This window comes from Catharus ustulatus, chromosome 3 (genome assembly GCF_009819885.2).
Source record: "Catharus ustulatus isolate bCatUst1 chromosome 3, bCatUst1.pri.v2, whole genome shotgun sequence".
Lineage (NCBI taxonomy): Eukaryota > Metazoa > Chordata > Aves > Passeriformes > Turdidae > Catharus > Catharus ustulatus.
In genome coordinates, this window is record NC_046223.1 from 42,546,294 (window position 1) to 42,564,928 (window position 18,635).

An 18,635-nucleotide genomic window follows, 5' to 3' on the forward strand; every position below is an offset into this window, starting at 1 on the left:
CTAATGTATCATATCTATTCTGTTTGGATGGATATATTAACAATGCTGTCATTGTTTCTCTATATCTGACAACCACATAAAGAAGTATCTGGAAACTGAGGTGCTTCTAAAAGCTGAAAACCACATAACTAAACAAAACTCTACACTAAGCTGATATATGTAATACAAGTAATTAATGCTTAACCATAAATAAGCCCCAGAGAACTAAAGCAAAAGTCAAGTCTGTGGCCATGTTTAGAGCCTGATCTTGTGGCTTTGGCACTTATTTAATGTTTTGTTCTTACTGTATTTTTCATTCATGGTTTATGAAATGCTTTACAAAGACAAGTAATGATAGTCTGATTTTTGTTGGAGGAGGTCTAAAGAAGCACTAAGATAAAATGTCTTGTCTGATTTAGTCAGTTCATTGTGGGTAGAAAGAGTACAAATATTTGCCTTGATTTTGAGGGCAACATGGTTATTTTAAGAAGGAAAATTTTGGTTATATATCTCTTACAAACTAAATTATTATTGTTTTCCTCTACTCTTTTAGGCTCAGAAGTGGAGAACTCTGTGAGACCTTAAATTCAGGACTTCCCCTAAAAGAATTAGAAAACCAGTCAGTACCACACCGTTCAAAACTTGCAAGAACTAATAGTGTGCAGAGTCCAAACAGATCAGCCTGTGTTTTTTGCTGGGAGCATCATCCTAGATTGCATTAAAAATGACATTCAGTGAAGGCTTGTTTGTTTTTTTTTAAATTGAATCAAAAGTTATAAATTAGTTTACAAAATATCCTCAAATGTTTTTCACAAGAAAATCCATGTGCCAGTTTTGAAGGACTCATACTGTTTGTCTTGCCATGTCATTGGTTTTTTAATGAACTGGGCTTATTTCAGCCATGACTAAATCTTATGTAGGAAAGACCATTTGAAAAGATGACACATGTGGTTAAGAAACAGGAAGGAGTTTCTGGAGTCCTGTATTTAATTCCCAGCATTGCCACAGACTTCCTCTTTTGACTTTGAACAAGTCACCACATCTCTGTGACTAAATTAACTCTCTGTAAACTGATGCTAGCAGAAATTTTCTCCTTTAATGGCAAGTTGTGGGTAGAATGTATATTTGGGTATCAACAGCAGCTGCAGAGGACTTGGGTTTTTAGCTTTCTAAAACGTGAATCCAAGAGAATTATTTAAAGGCCATAGCCATTTTTTCTGGGTTGTTTCGATAATGGAGAAATACCACAAAATATTTGGAGTTGTTTTGCGTCAGCACTCTATGGTACTATGGCACCTCTTCATATCTGACAAATTCATGGCAGAATATGCTTTTCTACCTGTGGACCTGGGTCCAAGGCAGTGATAATGACAGATGTGTCGGTCTGTCCTGTGGCAGATGTATCGGTCAGCTAATGATGCTGCTCTGAGCAAGCTGTGTGTAGAGCTGTGGTGTAGATTGCAGAGGTGACAGACCTCAGGGAACTTTAATTAAAAGAGAAGCCTGGCCTTCAGGTGCTGTAGGAGGTGGCTAGGGATACAGGCTTAGTGTAGGGCATCCAACAGGTCAAGTGACAGACTGCAGCTGGCAGGAGGATAACTTAGGTATCAAAGGCAATCTGTTCTAGGTGATATGGGACAAATTTTATGCCAGCAGGCCTACATCTTGAAGACAGGAAGGTCTCTGAAGTACTAAATATGGGCATGCTGAATTGACATAAAATATTTACTCTCCTGTTTTCCGAACAGTTAAACAGTGATTCACATTTGCCAAGGTGCCTGAAAAATACCCATGTTCATCTAGTCCAAGCCATATAGCCATATTCATGGCTGAATATATTTACACTCTCATTTGTGATTTTTATCCAGATTACTTTAAATGAGTTTAAGTGCTGTCCACTGAGAGCATCATTAGCCAGTGGTGGGCAGCTTGTAATTGTCCTTAGTCCAGTCTCCTGATTTTCTTTTTCCTCAGGCAACAACATAAATGGAGGTAAGAATGTCTCAGCATTTGCTGTGGAGTATGCTTTTTTTATCCTCTGTGAGGCAGATGACAGGGGAAAAAGACTTAAGTTTTTTTAAAAATGGCATCACTATTTCTTTTCTTCCTCCTATGTCAGTGAGATGTGGTCAAAACTAGCCAGCTGACTGCTGGCATTCCAGGCCACTGCATGCACCAGAGAAACAAAGCTGTGGCTGAGGCTTGACCTCACAAGCACTAAAAGACAGAATAAGATTTGTGAAAGCCAGATTCCACACTCCAAGGAAGGCAACAACTTGTAACAGTGGGAGGAAGAGGATGTGGAATTGGTGTGATGGGTCTGCCTGTTAGAAGGCCATGGGCTCTCTTAAATATTCTTCCAAATGCTATAATCTGTGCAAAACCATATCAGGGACCCATTTTCCATAATGAAATAGGAAAATATTTCATAGGTGCCACCTCTGCCTGTATTTTGTTGGTCAATTCCACTGCATATAAAAAATATCTGTAACATGGGGTAATTATAGGCTTCCAACAAAAATAATCTGAGAGGAAAAGATTCTCTGATTTTTCAAGTACGGCTAGAAACCACAAATATAAAATACTGCATCAGAGACTTCAGAGTGCAGAAATCTTCACTCTTGAGCTGTAAAAATATGATGTTAATATAAGCTCTAGGTAAGAGCTGGAACTCCTGATGGGCCTTAATTCTTTCACTTTGTGGGGTGAGATAAAATACGATTAAAATGAAATACCTGTTCTTTAGAGGTCTGGGGTTCCTTATCTTTTGTATTTTCAAAGTACTTACAAGCATTTCTTTATCACAAATACAGTGTCTAGGCTTCCTCAAGCGTGCAGAAATTAATTCTAATTGCATATCATTAAAAAAACTCCAAACTATACAAAATCTTTGATGTGGGTGATTTTTATTAAAAAAAATCTCAATAAATTGTTATGGTCTTCTTATTCTGTGTGTTCTCAGATCCGCTATGTTTAAAAGCAGCATTTTTTTTTCACTTCTGAAATGCAGTAGTCTCTTCTATTGTTGATTCTTCATCTACAATACAGGATGTGTGACTGTCATTACAGACTTTCTGGAGATTTTTTTGGTACTGCACCAACTGTTGTGAGGTTTTTGGTACTGCACCACTGGACTCAAATGGAAGCTCTTCAAATTCTCCTCCATTTGGTTTGTCACCCATAAGAATTCCTTTTGCTATCAAGAAATCTCACACATTTGGGTCTGTGGTGGAAAATGAGTAATGGGTTGTACAACTAGTACGACAATTTAACATCCTTAGGATTACCGGGGGATCTTTTAGGACAGATTTTAAAGCTACTGGCCAACTGGTGTGTAGAAGGCAAAGAACTGCAAGGAAAAGTTCTGACAAAGAAAGCAGAGGCCACTTAAAATGTGAAACAGAACGTGGAAAAATTCTTTTGTGTCTGGTTTGAATCATGGTTTGTTGACCTCTTTTATCCACTGCTAGATGCACACAAAATTTTGTCTTTCATATTTAAGGTTTTTTCTTTTGAAAAAGTTCTCATAATAATTAGAAATAAATGGCTTCCTAATGACTTTTTTCCTTGGAAAACAATGGCATAAATTAGAGGAAAAATGTTTTTGCCCAGCATGCAAACAAACATACAAGAGTTCCATAAAACCCCAAACTTGAGAGGAAATAGAACTGCCAGTGGTTTATGAAAACTGCTTACAGGTTCTTGTGTCCTTGTGGAAAGTGTTTTTTTTTTTTCATTAGACTGGCTTGTTAAACCCTTGTATATTCTAAATGTGTACTATTAAACCCTTTGCTTTTAGCATGATTGCTCTTTTTAAAGATGACAGTATTTAAACCTAGCAACATGTTATTTGAAGATCAACAGTTTAGAAAGAGCAAAATCTGCCTCCCAGACTCAGCTGCTTGCCTTCTTTCCCAAATACTTTGTTCTGAAGGAGCTGATGGCAGTGATAAATGTAAGAGAGTTAGAGCTCTGCAGTTATTGTCAGCAAGTTAGCTTTATGGCTTGGGGATTAGACCTTTGATGTCTTATCGAGTTTCTGCCCTGCGTGAATCAGTTGCTTACTTGATTTAAATTATAAAAAGAAATGCTCTGTTGTGATATTGTCTCATACTGTGTCTTCGTCATTTGAGATGCCTCTGTGTTCTTTAGTTCCCTAGGAAGAGAAGGCAACCAGCCATATGGAGAGTGGCCAGTTGCCTGCCGATCGTGATAGGCACTAAATAGAGTTGCATAGAAATTCAGATGTAGAAAAGCCCTGTTTAGCTGAGCCCTTCTGTCCCCCACAAAGGGAGATTGTTCCCTACAAGTCTGCAATGCAACTTCCAGCACTGTTTCAGTTTAGCTTTTGAGGGGGGTCCCTCTATTCCTTTAATAAACGATTTCCTTTTCACAGAGGTAAGTGCTTCTTGTGAAGTTTTCTTTTTGACATCCCTCAGTGTAATTGCAGCTGGACCACTGCTTCAGCATGTGGTGTGGGGAGAGCAGAGGTGACCTGGAAAGGAAGTTCCCCTTTCATGATTCCAGGAATAGTGATACCTTACACTGGAGACATCTAGGAGCTCATTTCTAGGGTTTTTGCAAGTCCTCTGTGCTGGAGATTTCTGACATTTGGGATAGAAGTTTAACCTAGTGCATCTTATTTTGAGTTATAGGTCATTGCCTTTAGTTTTATTGTTTTACGCTACCTCAGACACTTTAAAGGGTGTGTACTGATATATTCCTTAAACCTAAAATAAACCTCTCAAATATAGAAACGTTGATCTGACTGAGATTTTATTTGCATTTTAAAATAGCTTTTCAATATTTTGGAAGCCAAAGTATTTTTCAAACAAGCGACCTTTAAATAGCACTAAGAAGGGAAATGTGTCTATTTTCCCAAGTTGTTGCTGAGGTTATGGGAGATACCAGCCAAACAGATTAGCTGTGTCTCAAAAAACTGGCTAACAGGATGGTTGTGCTAGCCCGCTTGTATTCTGAAAGCTGGGTCAGTACTTATGAAAAACTTAAGTAAACCAGAGGATAATTCAATACATAGACAATGCATCCCACTGTTTCTCTGTTTATTTTCTCCCTGTGTGACTTCTGGCAACTGAGAAGAAGCACTATAAATGACAGTGACCCGCCAAAGAAAAGATTATGAATAACAATACCACAAGAATGAAGGGCATGAAATTACCACTGACTTGGGACAAATGCAGAGCAGTGGACACATGATACAGCCAGCAACTAGTGGATTGTAGTAGATGCAGAACAGAGTATCTTCAGATTAAAACCGTTTCAATTTGAGTTTCGATTTAAATTTATGCTAGTTTGTCCTGTCTCTGGTAACCGAAGGTCTTTATATCTGTAGGTTTTTTTTTACTTTGTTGGACCAGTATACTTTGCTGGTAATACTCTGAAACCAAGAGAAGTGATGCCACTGGACACTGACAAAATAAAAAGGCTGAGCTGTCTCTAACTTACATTATGCATACATAGAGATGGTACTAGCTTGTTTTCTGCACTGTGCAAGTCTGTCATGCTTTCTATCCCAATCTAACATTTAATTTTCCAGCAATGCATACCATAAGTTTCAATATTGTTTAACTTTTTGGATGTTGCAGAATGAAAGAAACCAGCTGTTTATGTTAAAGTGAAGTTAACTGTAATAGAAATCACAGGCAGATTTTTCTTATCCCTGAAAAGTCAGGTAACCTCTTTTTTGGAAGAAAATAAAAGGTTGCAGATCATATACCATTGCTGAGGTGCACTTTTATTACTTCTAAATACCTTCAGTATTAAATGTGTTGGCTGTTTTCTTCTAGAGTGAATACACTAGGATCAGTTTGCAAAAATAAGTGCTTTCATGAATATGAAGGACTCCTCATTTTGGAAATGAATGAATGTAGTCAGTTAAAGTGTGTTTTAGGGTCACTTAAAATATTTATCATATCTTGAACATTAAGACCATTATTTTATTTTTAGTTGTATAGAGTGAATGCCAAAACATTTTTCATATATTGTTTCTGATGCTCAGATTTTGCACCTTCTGGTGTGACTCATTTGATGTGAGTGCTTTGTGCTTGAAAAGACTGCTATAGAGGCATTGAAATGAATCAGGGAAAGATCCTTCTGAAAGAGTGATTCACCAGGGTTGAGTGCCACTCAATAGGAGCCCCAGTTTGCTCCTGTTGGTGTCTGTATATTTACATTAGTAGGAATGGAATGAGATACTAGAATTAAGCTACTGAAGAGAAAAGCCCTTCAAGAGGTATGATTTCTCTACGTTTAAGTTTCTTTTTAAGACAAAGGGTGGGAAAAAAAGTAGATTTGGACTCCTTGTTCATGTAGCATTTTTTGGCATTCATCTGTCCCTCCTTTCTTGAAAGAAGGAAAGAATGTGTGTCACTGTTTGCTTCAGTTTCAGTCTAGTCCTTCCTAGTTTACAGGGTTGCACAACTGAGACGTTTTGCCTTTTTTAGTGATTTGTGAGGCAGCAGTAAAGGAAATGATGGATGTGCTGACATTCACCCCTCCATCTCTCTATCAATACAGCAAAGTAGAGGTCCCTTTAAAAAAACACCTGTTAAAGCAATAAACATTTAAAAAATAACATACCAAACCAAAACATATCAATCAAAGCACAACCCTGTTTAAAAATTTTCTGTGCTGGTCATAACAAGAGGAGACTGTAGTTTTGGCAGTGAGGCTCAAAAAGCCCTACTACACTCCAGGCATGGAGGGAGTGAAGCACAGCACTGTTCTAATTGATAGGTAGGTAGCTTGGAGCTGACTTTGAGTACTAATCCTGGGTGATTAAAAAAAAAAAATAAAACAACAAACACCACCACAACACAAAAAACAAAACCCAAGAAACCCAAACCCCAACTTCCCACTCAGTGAAATTGCATACTCTAGCTGTTCATTCAACCATCCTGGCTAAATTTTATAGGGAAAGAGACTACACATAAGTTACATATGAAAAGTTTCATGAAATATAATGAAGCAAAGGCAGTGGTGGTAAGGGGTCTGTGTGCAAAGGTTTAACATGATTCTTTTCAATAAAACCGTGTCTCAGCAGGTATTAGAGGCAGTTCTACCTCCTGTGTGTCCCTGCAAATGCATAACCTATGGAGACCTTTGATAAAGTTATTTTTGAAACATACAGCCCACCTCTGTTTCAGTTGTCTGAAACCTGGGACTTTGAGAGTTTGTTTCCCTTTGTTTTTCTGTGACACTGTGGGATGGATTACTCTCACAGGACTTGAAACAATTACAGGAGAGCTAGTTTATCAGACTCTCCAGGTCATGAGGTAGAAGGGATGTTTTTAGGACATGATCTGTCTTTTCCAAGGCAGGTGAATCTTATCCTAAAGCTGCCAATTTCTAGTTTTTTAGTCTACATAATTAGTTCCACACTATGACAGCATGATAAAGGCTTGCTGCCCTGGAGAGTGCTGCACTCTTGTGTCTAGGTCACTAATTTCTTTTTAAACAGGGATAATGAACTCCAAAGAACAAATGTTCATTTTTGCTCAAGTATAGCTTCATGGAAACCAGTAATCTGCTCACTTGTCTGGTAGGTGAGTATAATGGGAAGATTCGGATGCACACCATGCACCCTTAGCACTGAGAAAAGACAGAAATGTTTTGATGAGACTCTTTGTTGTAAGTGTAAATGGCCTTGCCCACTGTAATAGCAAGTACGGGCATGTTCTGGCTCATCAGAATAATATCTGATTAGTCTCAGAATTGCAGAACGGGTCAGTCTGGTGATCTGGTCCAGCCTTGCTGTTCAGGCGGGGTCATCCTAGAGCACACTGCCCAAGATTGCATCCAGATGCTTCTCAAATATCTCCAGTGAAGGAGACTCCACAACCTCTCTGGACAATCTGTTCCAGATTGTTGCTCAGTCTCCCGCACAGTGAAGTTCTTCCTTACGTTCAGGTGGAGCTTTCTGTGTATCACTTTCTGCCCATTTCCTCTTGTCCTATTGTTTTGCACCACCGAGAAGAGCCTGGATTCATCTTCCTGACACCCACCTTCAGGTATTTGTACACATTAATGAGGTCTCCTCTCAGTCATTTTTTTTCTTAAGGCTGCACAGACCCAGTGTGTGATGACTTCTGTGTAAATTCTTCCATGCAAACTTAGCCTTAATGGTGATGTTCTGTATGTTGTAAAGAAAAGGAGGTCACAATTTCAGGTACACAGCTCTGCGTTTGTCATGTAGTCATTAAGTTACATTAAGTCAGTGGGACGGTGGAAGATGAACAAATGTTAAAGATTGGTTGAGTACAGAGTGGGTATTTTGAAGGTATCTTCTGGTACTGTCCTGAAAAACAAGGATAGGGACAACTTAAGTTTTCCATCCATTTCAGTGCTAGGGCTGAATGCTTTCCCATGGCATTGGGATGAGAGTAGAGTTTGTTCTGTAAATATACTTTAGAATCATAGAATATGAGTTGGAAGGGACCCATGAGATCACATGCTTAATTCCTTGGGAGAAGTGTGAAAAGATAAACATTGAAAATACTAGTGAAATTAGCAGATCAATTGAGACGGGCTAGCTGATTGGAATGCTCTCTAAGGCAGTGCAACATGGCTGTTTAAACATCATTGCCTTTTTCTGAAATACACATGAGGATATGACTTTACAGATTATAACTTGCATGTGTGGATACATACCCCACATACATATATGCAGACACTCACACACACAAACACACATATATTATTGTCATCTAACTCATTTTTCTATTGTAGACAAGCCCAGAGGGAACAAAATATTCCTAGCTTGGAGATTTCTACATCTGTCTGTCAGGCAACTATCAGACAGAAACAGCATGACTACATAAATCACTGCAAATCAGCACATTTTTCACTAGCACAAAGCTCTCATCACAGAACCACTTTAGAGTGCACTGCTCCATAGTTTTTTTGCAGACCTCCCATGCCAGCAGCAGGGAAGTCAGATCATTCTATTCAACATCTCACAGTAACCAGATGCAGAATAAAGAAATTGCCCTTCAAAGCTGGAGTCTGCAGTAGGCTTTTCCAAGAAAACCAGTGAAGTCTAGCATGCATCTTTTCTTTTCTGCTTGTTTTTCAGGCCCTTTTGGCTTTCTGCCCTCCAAGATGAGGTGTTAGTCTCCTGTTTTACAAGAAGTTTTGAACTGTATTTTAGATTCTGAAAGTAATTTGCACTTGGTAAAAGGGAAAGTCTGTATATCAGTTATAAGCTGCCCACAAAAATTAATAAAATAAAAACCTGTTGTGTTGTGTTGTGTTGTGACCTAGTGTCAGTGGAGGGTATATAGCTCCAGTCAAAATTGAAGGAATCTGTAAATTGCAGAAAGATTGGTTAAAAACTTCTGATGAACTATCCAAATCCATGGAACTGAAGGTCTGTCTTTCTTGTAGTACACAGACTCCAAGCTGTGGAGGATGGAGGTTTCTGTCCAAAGACAGAAAATTGATTTCCTAGTGTTAGCTTTAGTAAGAAAACTTATATTAGGGCAAATTAAAAATAGGTTTAGCATAGTTATGAGTTATGCTCTATGTGCAGCCTGTTTGTGTTAAGTCTCTGTAGGACTGCAAGTATTACAGACAAGCTGGCCTAAATTAAAAAAAAAAAAAAAAAAGCAGCTGGGGAACTGTCCTGCCTTGCTCAGATTAATCAAACCAAATCAAAGTGTTGTCAAACCAAAGACAAAATCCACAGCTGTGCACTAGATTATGACATTTAGAGTAGAGTTTAGGAGCCTTTGAGCCAGATTCAGTAACTAATCTTTATGCCTCAGCCTAAGTGTGTCTGTTGTCAGCTTTTCTTCCAGTGTAGAGAGATGCTGGTGCTCCCCATGGCCAGGCTGTAACACTGGTCTTGACTCTTCTGCTTTCTTGGACTGACAGTTCAGCTTGCAGGTGAATCCAGTTGTTGGTGCTCTAGCCATCACGAACATCTTTGTATTTCTGGTGCACAAATCTTGTGAACCCACACTCTGTAGTTCAGAGAAATTCTACTTGCTCCTAAGCAGATGACAGAGTACAAGGTGAGAAAAATGGTGCACATGTGTCTCAGTTTTATCTGAGGACTTTCTCTGCCCTTGTGATGATGTAGTTGCAGGATGTAGACCTGAGGGAATGACTCTGAATCCCTGCATGAGAGAACAGTGTAAGGTAAGGATACATGTTACACCATAGCAAGGTTATATCTACATGCTATTTTGATGAGTAGTTTAATAGCACAGTAAGAAAACCATCAATTTCCTACTCTTAAGGTACTGGAAAAACTTTCTTATTTTTTGCAACACATTGCTTGTGGTTGAAATAACCATCCTGCCTGTCCATAGCCCACATGTGGCACCAGTGAAACAAAAACAAAGTGAAAAGATAAATCAGAGCAGAAAACAGAGAGAAAAACAGAGCAGAAATATCTTCATCCAGTTATGCCAGGTTTCATGTATCTACTACTTCATAATCTGAACTTCAGTAACAGAGATGAAAGATCGCTGGGACCATCCATCAGTGATACATTTCATCTAGTATTAAGATTCTTTGAAGTGTGAGACAGTGAAGGAATTCTGTGATGCCAGAAATATATGACAGTAAATAATATTTCAGAAATGCTTATACCTGTTAAGTGGGTATACATATCTAGTGACTTTAGTGATTAGGTTTTATTAATGAGGTAAACCTACAATCAAACATTTTTCTGCTGTAGTCCCATTATCATTCTTTCTTCTCAGAAATACTGCATGAGAAATTAAAGCAGTGCCTAGTACAGAATAGTAAGCCCCTTGGAAGCTGGGTGTTGTCAAGTATAGTGCTTTGGAAAGGCTGAAATAAATGATGCTGCACTGTGAAGGAGAAGATAAGTTCCAGCAATTCCAGTTGAGTCGTGCCTCTTAATCTGTGGAATAATTTTTATTTGAAACCAATTTTTCGAAACATGACTGGGCTGACTCCTGTGTCGTTAGGGCAAGAACACCTCTGTTAAAAGTGTTTTGCTTTTTAATAGGGTTTAACCATAATTGTCCACTTTCTGCTGGTTGTTCAAATAATTCCATCTCAGATTGGTCAACTGCTGTTGGTTTCATTTCGGTTATTACCAGCATTCAACAGAAATGCTGCTTTAAGCTTGTCTTTCAGTGAATCACATGTTTGTACAATAACGCATTTGTTTGTTAAATGAATGCAAAGACAGAAATAGATGAACCAATACTGAGAGTGAGTCACTTTCTGGTCCATATTGAACCATTTTTCTCTCTTTTTAAACTCTCCTATTTTAATCAAAAGGACTATTTTCATAGGAAAGTACCAGCTCTAAGATTTGCACCAGTGTGATTGCAGCTTTTCTCTCACTGACAATGCTTCTTCCTGTTTGAACAAGTAGCAAATCTTATGAGAAATTCTATAGCCCATTCTTGTTTCAGCATTGGTTTTTGATGTGTTGACCAATTCCTTTGGCTATGTGAGCAAGCAATGCTAATTTTGACATCTTATACTGCTGCAGTAATGATGACAATGAAGTATTTTCCAAATGTTTTTTCTAAGTGCATTTGCTAGTCTCTCTTTCATGCTGTCTTTCCTTACAATTGCTTGCCTTTTTGTCCTTCCTGCTCTTAAATACCTCAGTTACACTAGGTTGGTGGAAATTGTTTAAATGTACAACCCAAATTCTCCAGTGAGGTTTGGCTAGCCAATAAGCTATTCAAGTGGTTTTGTCTCCTTGGTCTGCTTTTCCAGGTTGCTTGAATATCCTTGAACCCTTAATTTGCCCTAATGTCCTCTAAGGCTTTGAAATAATAAAATACTTAAACAAAACTTTTTGGATAAATGCCCTTTAAAATACGGATTTATCTGTGAACTATTATGCTCTCAAGGGAGTAGATTTTGTTCCTCAGACGATTAAGGGGATTTTTCTGTCCACAGTGTTACTGCCAGGCATACTCATCTTAACTCCTGCAACAGTTCAAAACAGAGCAAAGGAGGAAACACTGAGGAAAAAATGGTACTGGGGCTAGACTGCTGCTGTTTGTGGTTTTCTTCTAGTGCCTGGGTTCAGCCCCCTGATCTGCTGCATGACTTTCTGTGGGTCACAAAGCCTTCCTGTGCTTTTGAAAACGAATTCTCTGCTCAACGGGGATGTTGCTGAGGATAAATTAAGAGTGGCAAAGTGCCTAACCATTACAGAGGGGTAGTCTTCTACACACAGAAAGGCTGTTTTCCTTACTTGACAAAATAGAAAGAGGGAGATCACTTGACTTGCTGTCACCAAATCCACAGGGGGAGTCAGAGGCAAAGCAGAGGACTGAATACAATCTTTTTTGCCAGGGGACACATGTGGTCCATTTTTCATTGAGAAATACTTTTCACAGTCCTAGGTAGGCCTAATCTCACAGTCCTGCAGATTCCACCCAGGCAAGAAGGGGAAGCTTGGATGACCTCACAGGGCTCCCGCAGTGTAGCTCATCAGAGCACCCAGACAAGTCCTGGAAACCAGCATGGTTTGGGGGCTGTTCAGAGCCATGGATGCCTGCTTTCACTGTTGCTCCTTGTACAGGTTAAGGGAGATGACCTCAGTTTTTCTTCCTCCCCCACTCAGCTCAGCTAATTACTAATTTCTGTCGGCAAGAAAGATCTGCAAAATAATACCGAAATGGGGAGAAGGGAACATCTATCTTACACTTCTGGAATTCTGTAGCTAGATTCCTTGGAGAAAGATTAGGGGTTTATATGTAATTTGTGAGTACAGTAATTTCACAACTATAAGGCGCACCCTTTTGACTAAAATTTTCCCTGGAACCCGGAAGTGCGCCTTAAGTTCGGTGCGCCTTATCTGATGGACAAAGTTCAAAAAATTTGCCTACCCAGAAGTGAGAGTTGCGAGCCATGGGGGGAGCTGGCAGGCCATGGCTGCCAGGTGCAGGCGGGGCGGAGCAGCGGCGGGCACGCCCCGGCCCTGTGGAGGCGGAGCCGCCCCTCCAGAGGCACGCCCTGGCCCCGTGGAGGCAGAGCCGACCCTACACAGGCAACCTCTGGCCCCGTGCAGGCGGGACGGCCCCTCTAGAGGCACACCTCGGCCCCGTGGAGGCAGGACGGCCCCTACAGAGGCACCCCCCGGCCCCGTGCAGGCAGCACGGAGCGGCGGCGGCCATGCCCTGGCCCCGCCGGATGCAGGCAGGCCTGGGGCCCTGTGGCACTGCCCCTGCCGGGTACAGGCAGGCCCGGGGCCAATGACTGCCAGGTTGAGGCGGGGCCTCGGCCAGCAACCGCGCGGAGGGAGCTGGGGGCGGAGCCTTGCTGCAAAAAAAAAGTGCGCCCTATAGTCCGGTGCACCTTATCTGATCTACAAAGTTGCGAATTTTGCCAACTCCCGGCGGGTGCGCCTTATAGTCCAGTGCGCCTTATGGTCGTGAAATTACTGTAATTTTCTTCTGAAATGATTTCTTCCTAAATGTGAAAAATTGCTCAAAAACATTGGGAAAAGGAAGCTTTCCTTTTTATCTTAGTGTGCCACTAAAATATAAAAATTATGGTAAAAGTCCAACCATATGACTGTTATTTTAAAGTGATACCTTTGAGATAATATCTCAGTTTTCATGCAGACTCTCCAGAAAGACATCTGTATTTCCTCATGTTAGATGATAAGAAATGCAAATAGACCACAATTTTAAGTATGAAGATTATGGAGATTTATAACTCTCTTTATATGTTTCTTATGTGTAGCAAAATGCCGGAGAACTATATGTAGCAAATGGTTTTTTTTCACTTTTAATCCCAGATTAAAATTTTCCTCCTCCAAATTTCAGTTTCTCATCTGAGGTTCAAAATTTTCTTTGCCTGAGGTTTTTAATTAAGAAGTAACAACAATGAAAATGGGGCTTTAGCTGGATGCAGATCTTTTCTGGGGCATCTCATGATGCTTAGGAAAATTATTACCTCCTGGTAGCTGTATGCCTTGCTTAATTTTGTCCTTGTTCAGAAGAGGCAGAAGGATAGAGGAATTAATCTGAACACTTACTGAATTCGCCTCCTCCCTAGTCTCAGCTTTGCAAGAACTCAGAAGATAAAGTAATACCTTTGTTTTTATCTGCCTTTGGTTTTGACTGGCACATAGTGGCATGAGATCCAGTTTGATTTTTTTTCTGGCAGCGTGTTTCAGGGTGGGAAACTCCTTCTTTTCACGTTGCCAAGAATAATGCCGAATTCATGAGCCTTGTGGACTTGGCATTGGAGGGATGAACAATTAGATCAGGTTCGGTGTAGTAGAAAGAGATGTTTTGAAACCCATAGTGAAAATATTTGTGTTAAATATCCTACTTGAGTCTTAGAACAGACTTTTCTGCTTGTTACTGTAGAATAATTAATACATATATAATAAAATAGACAGGCATTCATTGTTGTCTCATTTTTGTTGTGAAGAATGTTTCTGCTGTTGCCATTTTCACTCAAAAAACTCCCAAGTTGTTTTGAGATTCATAATGATTAAAAGAGAATCAGAGACTTCCTGATTGCGATACTGGATTTAGTGTATGTTATGGAGATGTTGCAGTCACTGCCATGTCACAGCAGCAGTGGAACAACACCAGATATGACAAATCGGCTAGGATTTGAATAGACAAAACAAGAGGAACTTTCTTTTCAGTCTTGGGTAATATTTGTATGTCTTTGCTAGGGAAGCGACCATAGTGCAGTTTTCACACTGGATTAGCATTTCCTACAGCATTATTTTTTTTCCCCTAGTTTTTGAGAGTGGACCAAGACAAAGACAGAGAATGCAGCCTGGACTGTGCAGGTTCCCCTCAGAAATCACTCTGTGCATCTGATGGAAGAACTTTTCTGTCCCGCTGTGAGTTTCAACGAGCAAAATGCAAGGACCCTCAGCTAGAAATAGCCTACCGAGGCAACTGCAAAGGTGAGAAAATCAAAGTTTCTCTTGACCATAATGAAAAATAATAGACCCTGAAATAGTGTTTGAAATGTCTGTGAATTGAAAACTAGGAATGCTGGGCTTGAAGAGTTTTCTAAAAGCAAGTGGGTTGAAAGCAATCCTGTTATTTCTATAACAATATGCTGTCTAAAAATAAATTAATCTTGAACCTTCATCAAAATTGTGACTCCCACATCCACTTATTTTTCAGTAAGTCACTATGAAGGAAATTGCATGGCCAGGTCCTTGTTCGGAGGGACCATATCACTGGCAAGTTCAGAGAAACTCTTGTGATTGTAATCTTGCAAGGTTTCTTGTCTAGCACAATTTGGTACTTTGAGTTTGAGATGGTCAAATTAAGTCTTGTATTTCCTCCTAATTGCATTCATGTTGTGTGGTGGGGGTGGTGGTCTTTGGGTTGGTTGATTGAGAAAAAGCAAAAACCAAATAAAACTTTGCAATGCATAGAGCTCACAAAGGCTATTGCTCCCTATATCACCCACTCCTTTACTTCTGATCTCTGTTTGGAGAAATTGTGTGACATGCAACCCTAAAAAATATCGGCAGTTAAATCTTTTAATTTCTAGAGAAGCATGGTGCTAGACAATGCAGTTCCCTACTGGAGTGCGGGGTGATTCCCAGCACAGTGATCTTTCTAAAATATAAGAATAGCAGTGGTCATAAAGATTTACTTTCCCTTTTTCTCTGTCCTAAAGAGATTGGCAGGGAGTGGAGGCAGGGGGCAGGGGAAAGAAAACCCCAGGGACCACACCAATTCAACCTGTAGGAGGCAATTTTCCACATCATCTCTGTCCATTAGCTCCTGCAAACCTCTGAAGCACCAAGACTGCTTCAAAGAGAGATTCTTCTCATCTTCTGCGGGATGAAACAGTATCCTCATTCTTCAGCCCTTTCATAGTAAACCATTGTATTACATGATGGATCTATTTACTGTGGTGAGCAAGGATAACATAATGAAGCTACCTGAGCCAAAGCTTTTGTTACACTCATGAACAACACAGACAATTATTGTGCATTTGGTATTTGTTCATTTTATACATTACAGCTTTGTGGAAATTAGTTTTGAGTGTTTTTCTTTATTGTTTTTTAAACCATATTGAAAAAGTAATCTGCAAGAAATTTTCTTCATTAAGACAAGAATTGCTCTACTGAAGGTTTCCTCACTGATGCTGTCAAATTTTTCTGCAGTAAATAGCTGCATTTTGAAGAAGTGATCACTTGCTGCTTATTTATTAATGCATAGAGTAGAATTGTAGAATTAGAATTAGACACCTTAGGCCCCGTAAATATTGCTGATAGCAGGGACACATCATATTCTCTTCAATTAAATGTTTTTTTCCTTTGATTGGTAACAGGCAGATATTTGTCAATAATGCACTTGGTCAGTATCAGTAAGAGACCAGTGCTCTTTTAATTTTACATTTTCATAGTATTTCTTATTCAGTAAAGCAGTCTCAAATTTTGAAGTGACCAGTGTCTTTATTCCTACTTATGGCTGTGATCATCAGAAATATTTCAAGCTGTAAAAACAAGTTTCAAAGAATAAAAAGATGATTCATTCGCCTAACTGCAGTTTCAGTTTGCTAAGGCTAGTCGGATAATCATATCAAACATTCTGAAAGAGCCAAGGAAGTCCTCTGATTAAGACCTTTTGAGCCAGTTGCTTTTGCGTGGTGAAATTTGTTGTTGCAGGTGATGCTTGATCAAAAAGGAGAGGGTTGTTTTAGTAGTGCTAACCAAAAAATGATGTTTTGTTAGAGAACAACTTTCCAGGTTTCAGAATTTTCTTGCATTCTATGTAGGAATGAAAACAGATCCTTTTGGCAGTGTTTTTTTACCCCTGAAAAAACAGACACCCACTCTAACTCCCCATTAGAGCTTTGATTTTGAAACTAGTTTTGAACTTGCAGGTAAAAGAAAGCATGCATGTTTTTGTGTGGATGTTCTGAAGGGAGAAAAGAGGTGATTCCTGGTATAGACTTCACACCTTTAAATCTGTGCCATGGTAATCATCCATCATTGATCAAAACAGGCAATCTTAAGTGTGTCTCCTGTCTTGTGAAAAAAATCTTTATTCACCTCACAAAAATCTTCTCTGAAAATGAAATATTTCCAGGTACCATTTTAATTAATTTAATGATGACTGGCTCTTTGTTTGGTTCAGTCTATTCAGTAGAAATCTAAACACCTTGACGGTTTAGCTTGACAGTCTTTTGGAATAATTTTGAGTCCATCATTTCTTGTTTAGGTATTCAGAACTGTAATTTCTTTTTACATCCATAATGAATTTAGAATGACTACCACACTGATAACTGCTTTCTCTGTTTCTTTTTTCCTGAGAAAGGCACATTTATATTGACTCTTCTTTCTCTTTTTCACGTGTTCTCAACATTTTTCTCACCTATTTGGTTTTGAGCACTTAAATACTAAAAAGTACAAAGGGATAGTTTGCTCTGTGTGTGCTTGCTTCCTCTTGAATTCAATTCTAATTCAAGAGTGCTCAGCCCAGGCAATTGTTTAGAATTGCAAAGGAAACTGTTTTAGATCCTAGATCTTAAAAGATCACAGTAAAACAGTAGCATTTAAACAATTTTTCCCCTTGTACTTCTGTTCTAGTTCCTGATGACAGCAGCAGAGATCAAAACAGTTTAAACAAACCTGAAAGTGAATGAACCCTGAACTTTCCTTTGATTTCTGAAAGATAACCCACCTTTAACAAAGCAAGCATCAAAATAGACTGTTCTGTTAACTTTTTTTTTCTGAAGACATTAATTTTATGATTTTTTTTTTTTTTAATTTTAAGTCCACTTTCAGCCTTTGCTGGAATCCATTGCTAAGCTTGGAAATGCTATAAGTTAAAATCTTACAAGATTTCCAGCCTACTTTTGGAGTTTCTAAGATCTCAAATGATCTGTGTACACTGTAGATTAACATCCACATTTTTGGATACTTTTCCAAACAAAATCTTAATTCTGAATTTCTGGAGATTTGCCACTTGCTTGACACAGACATTTACTGTCCAGTGAGATTACGGATCTAATAAATAAATGTATGTTGACAGCTGAGAAATACTGCTCATGTTGTTTAGCAGTTAGGACTGTTAAAATATCACCTGTGATGGGGATCAACCACATGCACACACAAGTGCTTCACAGTGAATCTGGCCCAGCATAACCAAAGGAACAAACCATCCACAAAGTGGAAAAGCAATATAATTGCATTTAAACTGCTCAGAAAGACACAGACACTATGTCTGCACACATTAATTAAACAATGCAAGGAGACAGTGTGAGCACCAGGCAGGTGAGGTGGTAAATGCTCCCTGTTGCACTTTGGGCACTGGCCAACTCTCCTGAGGAGTGTATCTATGTGGCTCAGCAAGAAGACGGACAAGGACTATTCCCAGCAGGCAGCATGCACAGAAGTGCCTTCTTTTACAGGTTTAAGGTTGTTCAGCTTACTTTTAAAAATTTCTTTCTTTTTCTATTTCTCTTCTAGTTTCTTAAATAGTATTAAGAATACTAATTTCATTTCTCAGTTTAAGTGCCTGTGCCTGGCCCCATAATTGAGACCTGGAGACTGATATTCTTGATGTATTGAGCAAGTGGCTTGGCAATAATATTTGGTATTCTGGCATCGTGATCAATGAAAAAAACAAATTCATATGTGCTGTCTTGCCAGCATGTCTCTATCCTAACACAGAGTTCTTAAAATATCC

At 39.2% G+C, this 18,635-nt stretch overlaps 1 protein-coding gene across 4 annotated transcripts in view; it reads left to right on the forward strand.

Moving 5' to 3' along the window:
• Positions 1–18,635, forward strand: part of SMOC2 (SPARC related modular calcium binding 2) — a 141,405-nt gene that overhangs the window by 31,036 nt on the left and 91,734 nt on the right. For all 4 annotated transcript variants that reach the window (XM_033056287.2, XM_033056289.2, XM_033056286.2 and 1 more), the window contains exon 2: positions 14,710–14,881. In XM_033056287.2, the coding sequence (XP_032912178.1) occupies positions 14,710–14,881 (172 nt within the window). The remainder of the gene's footprint in view (positions 1–14,709; positions 14,882–18,635) is intronic.